This window comes from Lithobates pipiens, unplaced genomic scaffold (assembly GCF_037356315.1).
Source record: "Lithobates pipiens isolate NorthernLeopardFrog02 unplaced genomic scaffold, aLitPip1_a1.2 Scaffold_16, whole genome shotgun sequence".
NCBI classification, from domain to species: domain Eukaryota; kingdom Metazoa; phylum Chordata; class Amphibia; order Anura; family Ranidae; genus Lithobates; species Lithobates pipiens.
In genome coordinates this window covers 419,993,526-420,006,809 of record NW_027507748.1, presented here as the reverse complement: position 1 = coordinate 420,006,809, position 13,284 = coordinate 419,993,526, and the positions used below count along the sequence as shown (strand labels likewise).

Here is a 13,284-nt window from a genome sequence, read left to right as displayed (position 1 = left end):
AGTGGCAATGGTCAACTGAGGGAATCTACATCTGCTGGGGCTACAGAAAACGAATTGAGCCCACCTCTGGTTGTGGATCTTTTTGGTTCCCTTTAGCTGTGGATAAAATTGCACATTCTACTGCATGGGCTTCCAACGTACTATGTATAGGTATGTATGTTTTGACCTTCTTGGATACGTACATTTAGCCTGGCTTTAGGCAATAAAAAAAAAGTTTAATATTTTTTTTGGGGGGGGGGGGATTTTTGTCATAGATTTGGTTTTTCGGTCTTGGGATCTTTTATGCCCCCTACATCTGCATGTGTTTGACACTTGTATACAGGCACCTCAGATGGTCCACTAGCCACCCCTTGCTTGATCTGGCTTTCACCACAGGGGAATATTTAGAAGTGATATCCATCTGCATATGTTTGTATGTATCGGGTTCTATTACAACATTTGGTTATACTTATATATGTATTTACGTATACTTCAATGTATTAGATATTTATCATTATGTTTTTTTCTTAAGTATATGCTATTATCCTTCTAAAGAAGCAGGCATAGATTCCTGCAAAACATGTCGAGGAGTTACAGCCATCTTTGAAATAGACTTATTCTGCTAAGAGTTCTTGCTCCCATACTTTTTTTAATTTATGTAATATGTGATTGTAAGTCACGTGGCACACAGTGGGCTTGGCTGCTTTATTCTAAAAGAATTCCTATTGAGTTTTAGCTGATCTTTGTCTAGCTTTTATCTACAGTATTATTAGTGTAATATGGGGAGCGACCATCCCTGTTAATTTCCTGTGTGTTACTCTTTGGGGCACCTACAAAGTACATGTTATCTTTTTTGGCATTCACGATAGAATGTGAAAAATCTGGACTGTGTGGTTAAAACACAATCAGTTTGATATTTTCCACCTGACATGGCCCTCTACCACACGATTGTTAGCTTGCCCCATGGAAAGAAATACTATAGAGTAGCAGTCTTTACCTATGGTAGATGTGTGCTTTTGGAAAGGCAAGTGTGTACTCAATTTTGACACTAGAGTTGATCTAGGATGCATCCCTGTTGAAAAAGCACAGCCAAATAAGTATATTATATTTAATACACTTTTTTTTTTTTAAAGCTATCATGCTAACAGTAGAATAAAGGTGAATTTGTCAGGAGAGAAGAATGAGGGGAGATGGTGGTATAAAGAAAAAAGTTTTGAAGTCTTTTAGACATACAGCACAGCAAAATCATAATGTTCAGATCAATACATAAGGAAACTCCTTTATCACATGTACCTTTACCAGATGTTGTGTGCAGTTTAATAGGCGTATCAGTGCTCACTTGTTGTACATCAATAGACTCTGGTACATCTCCTGGCGATAAAGCCATTAGGAAATCAGATATTATAAAAGTAATAATTTGTGGTCAAATTTCTAAAGTGACTTTAACAATAACAGAGTACATAGGTATGAAATATTAATGGTAAAAAGGGGTCAGCACTTTGCTGGGGGGGACGTTGCTGGGGCTTCTTTCCGTAAGACTTCTTTCTCTGAGTAATTCTTTATACAAGTGAAATGCACTTCAAGCTCTGCACTTCAGCGGTTGCATGAAGCAAACATACATTACACACTACACTGGAAATCACCTAACAGGTCGTAGGTGACCCTTTCTCTCTATTCAGCTCTCCTTCCACTCTGAAACATGCACTCTCTACCGCCCCTTCTGGCAGTTGTATCCTCTCTTCTCAAACTCTCTTACCTTCATAACTCTTCTCCACCCCACAGCGTATACTGTACATATCACCCTGCCTTCTGTCCTCCCCCTATTACTGCTCCTACCAACTCTTGCCCATTTTACATCCATATACTACAAAAACCTCAAGGATTCTGAGGCATGTCCCTTCATATACAGTAAATTACACTCCCACATTACCTCCCTCACCCTCCTGTTTCTCCTAACCTCTGGTGACATATCCGCAAACCCTTGGCCTCCATTTTTCTTTGCCTGATGCTCCCACCTCTCTACACCCTCAAGCAGCAGCCGCAACGCATAGAACTTAGTCTCTATTCCTCTTTTTCCCAAAACCAGCCTCTCCTTCTCCTGTGCCCTCTTTAATGCCCACTCTGTTCTTTAACAAACTTACTGCCCTCCACGACCTCTTTATCCCAAATTTCTTTAATCCACTTGCCATTACCGAAACCTGGCTTCATGAATCCGACACTACTTCTCCTGCTTCCCTCTCCCATGGCAGCCTTCTCTGGACTCATTCCCCCAGATAAAGTAGACAGAAGAGAGGTGGAGTGGGAATCATTCATTGTATTTGTCTATTTTCTCCTGTTTCTCTAAGCCCCTGTACACACGGTCGGACATTCCCGACAACAAAATCCATCGGATTTTGTCCGAAATTGGTGTTGCATACACACGGTCGGACAAAGTTGTTGGAAAATCCAATCGTTCGCAACGTGATGACGTTATTTAGTTACGATGGGACTATGTTCAGGCTAGTAGCCAATAGCTTTGGTCTAGGAATTTGATCTGAGCATGCGCGGTACGTTGTCTGATTGGAATTCTCTACAAACGATCGGACAAAGTCCGATGGGATCATGTTGTGGGAAAATTTTTATATCCAGATCTCAAACTTTGTTGATCGGACATTCAGATCAGATGAAGCCCACTCATGGTTGGATTATCCGACAACGTGGTCCAATCGGACATTTTACGTCAAAATGTCCGACCGTGTGTACAAAGGCTTAGAATTACTGTCATCTACCTTCCCCCTGAACAGGTATCAACCTTCCTGGATGACTTCTCTGCCTGGCTACTCTACTTTCTCTGTTCTGAAATCCCCACAATCATTCTTGGCCACTTCAACATCTCTGTTAATGCTAATACTACTACTTCTAAACTTCTCAGTCTAATCTCATCTCTTGAGATTTGTAACAGAACACTGCGCTATTCTTATCAAAAAGTTAAATAAAAAACCACAAAGAAGAGCTGCTAACACATCACCGGGGTATCAAGTGTAAAATAAACAATATTGTAAAAAAGTGTAGCGCTTCTCATAACATCAATCGATAAATCTCATAAATCTTACATATAAATGTAAGATTACACTATAAAATAGTGCTCAAGATATATAAATTTTTGACATAAATTATATATATATAAGTGACTCAAAAAATGTCCAAGTAATTAAAGTGAAAGGAAAAAAAAATTTAACAATGGAAGAACAAAGTCCCAAAACACAAAGTCTTTAGTGTGTGATGTCTTGGTATGATCCACAAACGTGAAATAAATTGCACCTCCTTTCAAAGATTCATATATTAGTCGTGTAAAGTTCCCATCACCAAGCGAAATTGGAGGCTTACCGGAGATGTTGGATCCTCACAAATTTACATTTGGGGGATCATACAAGCTTTTGCAACTATATGCAAATCCTCACAGCAGCAGTTAACCAGGGGGACCCCAAGTATGGATGATCTCTTCATGGGTTACAAGGTATTTTAACTCCAACCAGATATATCCAAAAACGGTTTAGTAACATAAGAAAGAGAAGCAGGGACCAAACATAGCGTAATTCCGTTTTTATAGAAATAGATAAAAAATAAAAGTACAAAACTCACATTTGTAAAGTGGTTTGTGCGCTTAACAAGATAAAACAAGGAGGGGGGAGTGGCCGGAATGGTGTGTGAGTGAGTGTGAGAATGTTCAGGTGCTCCACCTGTGCCTCCCTGATGAGAAAAGCTGCTGAGAAATGATTGTTGAACTCAGCAATTGTCTCTCCGTATCCTGACCACCTTACCCTCTTCTTTTGCTGAGGCATGAGAACTCTGGGCCGGGTGGTGGCTTGAGAGAGCGGTGTTCATCCCCGCGGAAGAAGCCGGGGCAGTGCTTGAGGGCACCTCGGGTGATTGCGGGATCCCGAGTGGTGTTTGGCGGTGGAGTTCAGGAGAGCAGCGTCCATCGCCTCGGAACCAGCTGGTGCGGCCGAAGGAGATCTCGCTGCCGGCTTGGGCTATCGCGAGATCCCGAGAGGTATAGCAGCATAGTAAGCGGCGTGGGGACGCCTGAAGCAAGCCAAAGGAAGCCACCTTTACGGAGTCTAGATCAGTGTGGATCTCAGCCCTTGCATTGAGCCCTGCCTGATCCAGGAATAGAGGAGCACTTGAATAGCCCTAAGGTAACGGCTTAGTTAAACGGTACTACAGGAGAGTGAGAGTGAGGAGGGGGGAGAGAGAGAAAGGGCTGGGATTAGACTGTGGACATAGGATTGTGGATACTTTTTGATGTTGCTGTCAGAATTTAGAAGGTCTGAGCGCTGAGAGATGATTTAATAAACCCCTCTCCCCCGGTGAAATCCCTTCTCTCCCTCTCTTACTCTAAGTAGCCAGATTGCTGGATCCCTGGATTGCGGACATTATGATATATTGACTCTATTGACTATAGGGAGGATAAACTGAGCAGAATTGAAGAGAGACTGCCATTGCATTGTGTTGCATTGTGTCCCCCCCCTCCTCCTTTTCGATAGAGTGCTCGGCTCCTTTTTCGCCACCGCTGATAGTATCCCCCTCTTCTCCTCCCCCCCCCCTTTTTTTTTTTTTTTTGGGCCCTGTCACACTGCTGGTTAAGTTTACATCAATACCAGGGCGTACATCAATACCATGCTTAGTAAAAGGGCTATGGAGGATACGCCGTATGGCGAGGGGAACCATAAAACCCAAGCGGCCAGAGAAAAACTAAATCAGGCCTCTGCGGCAGCAGCAGCCACAAAACTTGAACGCTATGCCCATGTAACCTCCCCAAGTAGGAGAGGACATCATCAGCCAGCTGGACAAACAAAGCCACAGGGGACAACTTTGGAAAGGAGAAGCACTAGCCACCTAGCCCCAAATCCAGCTATTCAAACTGTAGGAGGAAAGGGGAATAACCTAACCCCAGAGGAGGGCAAGGCAATATATAGCTCAGTAGACTTATTAGAACCCCCTGTGTTGGGGGAAGGCGAACCCACACTGCGAGATATATTGCAAGCGGTTAATGAATGTAAGGATTGTATTTCTGGACTTGATAAACAGCTGAGTAACATAAAAAACGAATTACACTCTATGGGTCAATTACTAAGCAGCACTATTGAAAGAACGACTGTACTTGAGAGAAGATTAAGTGTGGTGGAGGATGAGCTCCTCCCATTACAACAAAAAATAACTGGACTACAGAAACAAATAGCTACACAAACATCAAAAATAGATTAAATGGACAACAGAAATCGCAGGAACAATGTGCGCCTGATTGGCCTTCCAGAGGGAAGTGAGGGCTCTAATCCCATAGCTTTTTTGGAGAGTTGGTTTAGGGAGCTTTTAGGGGACACTTCTTTCTCTCCACTTTTTGCTTTAGAAAGGGCTCACAGAGTCCCCTCGAGACCCCGATCATCGGAGGAACGTGCTCGACCACTAATATTGAAATTTGTCAACTACAACGATCGAATGACCCTGCTGCGAAGAACTAGAGAATTGAGGGATATTTTTTATAAGGGGACTAGAGTATCATTTTATCCGGATTTTTCACCGGACCTGCAGAAGCAGAGGGCCGAGTTTATCCCTATCAAACGTATTCTTCAAAAATACAAGATAACTTACGCACTACTATATCCTGCCCGACTACGAATGACTGCCTTGGGGTCAACTTTTTTTTTTAATACTCCACTTGAGGTCGAAAGGTGGTTGGAGGAACATAAGGGGGATTTGTAGAGTTATTTAGGACTGTTATGTTTATAAGTTTAATTTTAAGGGAGGGAGGAGATTGGGTTGAGGAATGGATTGAGGAGGGTGAGGGATTGCTCCCCCTAACTCCGGGGGTTAAAAAATTACATGTTTTTTTTTTTTTTTTCTTGTGATGAAATTTGCACAAAATGAAGCACTAATTTGTATTAATTTGCACTAATTTGCAATATTGTATTTATATATAGATGCAACTAACTAGATAAAGGGTGTTATGCTATTAACTGACACTTATTGTTGGAGAGGGGGGGTGGGGGGAATAAAATGAGGACACTATTATAGCATAAATATTATTGGATAGGATTATTAGGAAGGTAATGGTGGGGAGCTGTTGCCCCCCCCTTCTCTTTTTTCTATTAATTAATTAATTTATTTTTTCCCCCTTCTTTTTAAGAAGAGGGATGCACTAAGTATTAGCACTGTTTTTCGGAGGTGAATAGATATGACAAAGTGTGCTATATTACTATTTGGCACTTATTATGGGGTGGGGGGGGCACAAAATGTGGATACTGCTATAGTATAAATAATACATAAATAACATTGTACTTGATCGTTAGGAGTGAAGTATGGGGAGTGGGTGTGTTTTCCCCCCTTCTCTCCTCCCCCTTTCCCCTTTTTTTTTTTTTTTTTTTTTAGCACTGTCTTTAACAAGATAAAACAAGGTTGCAGCTGCAACCTTGTTTTATCTTGTTAAGCGCACAAACCACTTTACACATGTGAGTTTTGTACTTTTATTTTTTATCTATTTCTATAAAAACGGAATTACGCTATGTTTGGTCCCTGCTTCTCTTTCTTATGTTCCTAAACCGTTTTTGGATATATCTGGTTGGAGTTAAAATACCTTGTAACCCATGAAGAGATCATCCATACTTGGGGTCCCCCTGGTTAACTGCTGCTGTGAGGATTTGCATATAGTTGCAAAAGCTTGTATGATCCCCCAAATTTAAATTTGTGAGGATCCAACATCTCCGGTAAGCCTCCAATTCGCTTGGTGATGGGAACTTTACACGACTAATATATGAATCTTTGAAAGGAGGTGCAATTTATTTCACGTTTGTGGATCATACCAAGACATCACACACTAAAGACTTTGTGTTTTGGGACTTTGTTCTTCCATTGTTACATTTTTTTTTCCTTTCACTTTAATTACTTGGACATTTTTTGAGTCACTTATATATATAATTTATGTCAAAAATTTATATATCTTGAGCACTATTTTATAGTGTAATCTTACATTTATATGTAAGATTTATGAGATTTATCGATTGATGTTATGAGAAGCACTACACTTTTTTACAATAATCTCATCTCTTGACCTGAAGCAATGGACACAGGCTCCTACTCACTTCAACGGCAACACCCTTGACCTTGTCTTCTCCTATCTGTGCACTTCGTGCCAGCTCTCCAACGATCCTCTCCCACTCTTTGATCACCACTTTATTCATTTCACTCTCTCCCGCTCTTCCACCTCCTCTCCCTCCAACAGTTACCCGTAGAAACTTTCGCCATCTCAACCCTTCTCTTCTCTACTCTGCTACTGAACCACCTCTATGACATAATCTCAACCCTGTCCTGCCCCAACCTAGCCACTTTCATCTACAACAGTTCACTGTCATCCTCCGTAGACAAGCTTGGCCCCCTCACTACATAATAGCTGGCCCCGACCACAACAACCCTGGCAAACAGACAACACCAGAAGTCTCAGAAAATGTAGCCACACTCTTGAGCATCTGTGGCGTAAGACTAAATCCCAGGAAGACTTCAACATCTGCCCTCTTAAAATACTATTCCTGCCACCACACTACCAAACAGACCTACTTTATCACGCTCATTAACACATTATCAACCAGTCCCCGTCAACTCTTCTCTACCTTTAATGCTCTACTCAGTCCTCCACTGCCTCCACCCTTTAACTCAGAGGTCATTGGGGCCCACTAACAGGCCAGGTTTGCAAGATAACCGATTTTAATGAATTAATTAATAATTTCTCAGTGATTGCAGTATTCTAGTCTGCATCTCCCCAAGGTAATACATAAAACCTGGCCTGTTAGTGGGCCCTGAGGACAGGGTTGATGACCACTGCTCTAACTCACTCACTGCTCAGGAAATCGCCAATCACTTAAAAAATAAGATTGATACAATTTGTGAGGAGATCTCCAATGCACAGAAACCTCCCCCACTCAACACCCTGCTAGTATTAACGAGGTTGCTAAATTTTTCTCTAACACCCATCTAACCACCTGCCCCGTGGATCTTGTGCTCTCACAAATGCTATGCTCACCCTCTGACTCTATTGTACACTCTCTAACTCGTGTTTTCCCCCTCTCACTCTCTTCTGGCATCTTCCCTAACTCTCTAAAACATGCACTAGTCACCCCTATCCTTAAAAAGCCCTCACTGGACCCCACCAATCTTAACAACCTATGCCTTATGTCCTTGCTCCCTCTTTCATCCAAACTCCTTGAAAGACTGGTCTACACCCGATTGAGTGACCATCTGTCTATGAACAAACTGCTTGATACTCTTCAGTCTTGATTTCACCCTCAACACTCCAGTGAAACTTCTCTCCTTAAACTCTGAAACAACCTACTTAGGGCTAAAACTAAAGGACACTATTCTGTAATACTTTCCCTGGACCTCTCTACTGCATTTGATACAGAGGTCTCCATGACTGTACTCTTCGTTGGTTCTCATCCTACCTATCCCACTGCTCCTTTAGTGTCACTTACAACTCTACTTCCTTTCTCCGGAAGGGTCCCCCAAGGTTCCGTCCTTGGACCTAATTTTCTCAATCTACACCTCCTCCCTGGGTCAGTTGATTACCACCCATGGCTTTCAATATCATCTCTATCCTGACGACACCAAAATCTATCTCTCCATCCCCCCAACTCCCTCCATCTGTCGCATCCCCAGCTTATTAACAGACATATAAGCCTGGATGTCACATCAGTTCCTTAAAATCTTCCTATCCAAAACCGAACTCATGATATTTCCTCCCCCACGTGCCACTTCCCCTTATTTCTCTGTTAAAATCAACGGCTCAACTATCAACCCATCCCCCATGCCAAGGTCCTAGGTGTGGCCCTGGACTCTGAACTATTCTTTCGGCCCCACATCCAATCACTGTCCAAAGCTTCCGCCTCAACCTTCGCAACATCTCCAATATATGCCCCTTCCTTATAATCCACTCCCTGGTCATCTCTCGCCTCGACTACTGCAACTCCCTCCTCATTGGCTTACACCTAAATAGGCTATCCCCCTCCAATTCATCATGAATGCTGCTGCCAGGCTCATCCACCTTACAAACCGCTCAGCATCTGCTACCCCTCTCTGCCAATCCCTCCATTGGCTGCCAGTCAACCTACTAATTCAATTCAAAATACTAACAATAACTTAAAAAGCCATTCCCAAGCTGGCCTCCAGCTACATCACTAATCTGATCTTAAAATACCAACCAAATCATCCTCTTTGCTCCTCCCAAGACCTCTTGCCTTCTAGCTCCCTTGTAATCCTCATCCCATGCTCACCTCCAGTAATTCTTCTGAGCCTCTCCCATCTTCTGGAATGCTCTACCCCAATCTGTCCGACTATCTCTTACCTTGTCTACTTTCAGATGATCCCTGAAAACTCATCTCTTCAGAGAAGCCTATCTGGCCCCCACCTAACAACTCACATTTCTTTTCACCATCAGCACATCCACCACAGTGATTACCTCTTGTATCTTCTGACTATCCCTCTTAGACTGTAAACTCTAACGAGTAGGGCCCTCTGATTCCTACTGTATTAAAGTGTATTGTATTTGTACTGTCTACCCTCAAGTTGTAAAGTGCTGTGTAAACTGTCTGCGCTATATAAAATCTTTATTATAATAATAATAATAATAATACAAATACTTTTTGAAGAGGATATACAATGCTGTGAAAAAGTATTTGCCCCCTTTCTGATTTTTTTTTTTTGCATATTTGCCACACTTAAATTACTCAGATCATTAAACAAGTTTTATTATTACACAAAGATAACCCGAGTCATTTATTAAGGCAAAAATCTGTCCAAACCTGCCTGGCTTTATGAGAAAAAGTAATTGCCCCTAAATCTAATAATTGGTTGTGCCACCCTTGGCGGCAACAACTGCAATCAAACGTTTACCAATAACTGGCAATGAGTCTTTCACATTACTGTGGAGCAATTTTGGCCCACTCTTCTTTGCAGAATTGTTTTAATTCAACCACATTGGAGGGGTTTCCAGCATGAACGGCCTGTGTAAGGTCATGATACAGCATCTCATTTGGATCTAAGTCTGGATTTTGACTAGGCCACTCCAAAACCAAAATTTTGCTTTGTTTGAACGAGGTGGACTTGCGGTTGTGTTTTGGGATTGTTGTCCTGCCCCATAACCCAAGTGCACTTGAGCTTGAGGTCACAAACTGATGGTCGGACATTCTCCTTTAGGATTTTCTGGTAGAGCTCAGAATTCATGGTTCCATCAATAATGGTAAGTCATCCAGGTCCTGAAGCTACAAAGCAGCCCCAGACCATCACGCTACCTTCACCATGTCTGATAGTTGGTATGATGCTCTTGTAAATGCTGTATTAGTTTTACATCAGATGTAACGTGACGCACACCTTCCAAAAAGTTACATTTTTGTCGCATCAGTCCACAGAATATTTGCCTAAAAGTCTTGGAGATAATCAAGATATTTTTTGGTAAATGTGAGATGAGCCTTTGATCTCTTTTTGGTCAGTCAGCCGTGGCTTTGGCCTTGGAACTCTCTCATGACTGCCATTTTTGCCCAGTCTCTTTCTTATTGTTGAATTATGAACACTGATCTTACCTGAGGCAAGTGAGGCCGCAGTTCTTTAGATGTTGTTCTGGGTTATTTAATGACCTCCTAGATGAGTCGTTGTCATGCTCTTGGAGTAATTTTTGTAGGCCGGCCACTCCTGGGATGGGTCAACACTGTTCCAAGTTATCTCCATTTGTGGATAATGGCTCTCCACATGGTTCACTGGAGTCCCAACGCCTTATAAATGGTTTTGAAACCCTTCCTAGACAGATGCACAGATGCATGTGCATTACTTTGTTTCTAATCTGTTCTTGAATTTTTTTTAGATTGTGGCATGATGTATGGCTTTTTGGGATCTGTTAGTGTGCCTCAATTTGTCAAACAGCTTCTATTTATGTGATTTCTTGATTGAACAGGTCTGGCAGTAATCAGACCTGGGTGTAGCAAGTGAAATTTAACTTAGCTTTCCAAAAGATTGTGGTTAATCACTGTTCATTCATAATTCAGGCTGGGGGGGGGGCAATTACTTTTTCACATAGGGCCAGGCAGATTTGAACAGCTTTTTCCCTTTAATAAATGAAATGGTAATTTAAAACTGCATCTTGGATTTACTAGGGTTATCTTTGTGTAATATAAACATTTGTTTGATGATCTGAATCATTTAAAAATGAAAAATATGCAAACAATAAATAAATCAGAAAGGGGGCAACTACTTTTTCACAGCACTGTACAAGGAATGTATTCCTAAATAATGTCACTACAATAGAAATAGGCTTATCATGTTATTAAAGCAGCAAGTTATCCCTACTGCTAGTGTAAGTATCATTGCAAATACATTACAGGAGAACTCTGCCCTAATGAGTTTTTCCATTTTGGATGGTACCATCTACCAAGCAGGTTTTGATCCCTTGCTGGGTCTCTACGGCTGGCTAGGAGGTCTTTCTCCAGTAGCTGAACCACTGTTGTCACTGACCAAACTAAATTCTACATCTAAGGCTAGGAAAGATCACTCTAGCTGTGCTCCAGGCAGTGGTGAATATACAAATGAGGAACAAATCCTACCATATTGCTTCTGGTGGGAGGAGTATGAATTAGGTAAATGTTTGCATCAGAATATTAAATGTATCTGTGATTTTCCCTGATTTGGTAAAGTATTGTTCTTTTCTTAAGACACAGAGCTCCGCCACAAAAAGCAAGACTAAACGAAACAAAAAAAAATTACCAGCCCTGAATACTATTGTGTTTGATTGTCAATCAATGAAACTGCAAAAGCCAAAATTACTGTAAGCTAATTAAATCTATCTGATGTAATGTATAAAGTCAAAATCTACCTTTACCCGCTATGGTCCTGTGTGGCTCTGGAAGTAAATCACTGCTCACTGTGGAGCTTTGGAGCTGTGGACCTTCCCTGGATATCGGCTCCTCACCTGCTGAAAAGGCGACCACTGAACTGCATTTCACCACAAATATGAGATGATGAAATCATTTATGTAAGTATCTGATGTAAGACCTATCTTGGTTGCCACATGACAAACTATCAAGTTTAAGATTGCATCGAAAAACGACTGATGAAAAAAGAAATTGAATCTTTAGATTCAGAATACTTTATTAATCCCAAAGGGAAACTAAACGTACCAGTTGTTAACACAAGACACTTTGATAAATGAAGCATATCATGATTTGATGCAGTATACCTGGCTAACACCAATATTTGTAATACTGCTGTAAACACATTTTAGTTTGTGCCCTCATGTGTAATCATCTGATTACAATGATTTGCTAGAAGTCAATCATGAACTTTCCATAAAACCTAGTGATCATTTCAATCTTCAACTCTTTTTCAATGGCTGTGAGGAATATTTATGAGTCGAAGCTAAACAACACCTGGTCATCACTAATATATACTTTTTACCATAATAACATTTTTTTTCATGTTGAGAAATAAAATCTCAACTTTACCAGGTATTATGTGTGAAACTGTCATTGGTTGAGGCACTTAAGTAGCCAGTCGATCACTTCCTAAAAAAATTATTCGTATTTAAGTTTGTGGATTTGGCAACAGCGTAGATGGGATAAGAGAAATAATGAAGTAACAATGCCTTGAAAGTATTTTCCTCAAAAATAAAATACTAAAATAATGTACTGCAATTAGCAAACATTACTAAAAGCCCAAACTAGTATGCCGAGAATTTCCTTGTTAAGCCATGCATAGATGGACTGTGCCAACTTAAGCAATTTTACTAACTTTAGAAGCTCTTCAGTACATTTATGAAGGTCATAGTGTGAAAGTAGCTGAGTATTGCTGTGATAGAATGATGAAGCCTCCTTGTCTACCCAGTACCGTTTTTGGCTGTACAATTGGAAATTCCTTTGGAAATGAAACTGCTGATATTGTGGACGAGGTTGTTAAAAAAAGGGCTTTAAATTCATGTATTCAGAAAAAAAAGTTGCTATAGCCCCTCGCCCTTCCCTTTATCAGGGATAATGAAATGATTGAATGTGAGAAATATGGCCTGTGTGGTAAACACACAATTAATCAGTCTGGTATTTCCCACCTGACATAGCCTGCTACCACAGAATTCTTAACTTGTCAAATGGAAAGAAATTCTATAGCATAGCAGTCTTTACCTATGGTAGATGTGTGCTTTTGAAAAGGCAAGTGTGTGCTCAATTTTGAAACTAGAGTTGATTTAGGATGCATCTAAAATACAGTTTTTTTTTTTAAAGCCATGCACAGAGTAGAATAAAA

The 13,284-nt window shown here is 41.0% G+C and overlaps 1 protein-coding gene across 11 annotated transcripts in view; it reads right to left on the bottom strand.

Annotated features, from left to right (window-relative positions):
- Window positions 1-13,284, bottom strand: part of ABI3BP (ABI family member 3 binding protein) — a 465,661-nt gene that overhangs the window by 199,111 nt on the left and 253,266 nt on the right. For 9 of the 11 annotated variants that reach the window (XM_077482502.1, XM_077482506.1, XM_077482503.1 and 6 more), the window contains exons 11-13: window positions 11,867-11,965; window positions 1,273-1,350; window positions 977-1,051 (exon numbers count right to left, since the gene is read on the bottom strand). In XM_077482502.1, coding sequence (XP_077338628.1) covers window positions 977-1,051; window positions 1,273-1,350; window positions 11,867-11,965 — 252 coding nt within the window. Of the gene's footprint in view, window positions 1-976; window positions 1,052-1,272; window positions 1,351-11,866; window positions 11,966-13,163; window positions 13,237-13,284 lie in introns of all 11 variants that reach the window. The other 2 variants (XM_077482512.1, XM_077482504.1) reach the window with 2 other exon arrangements.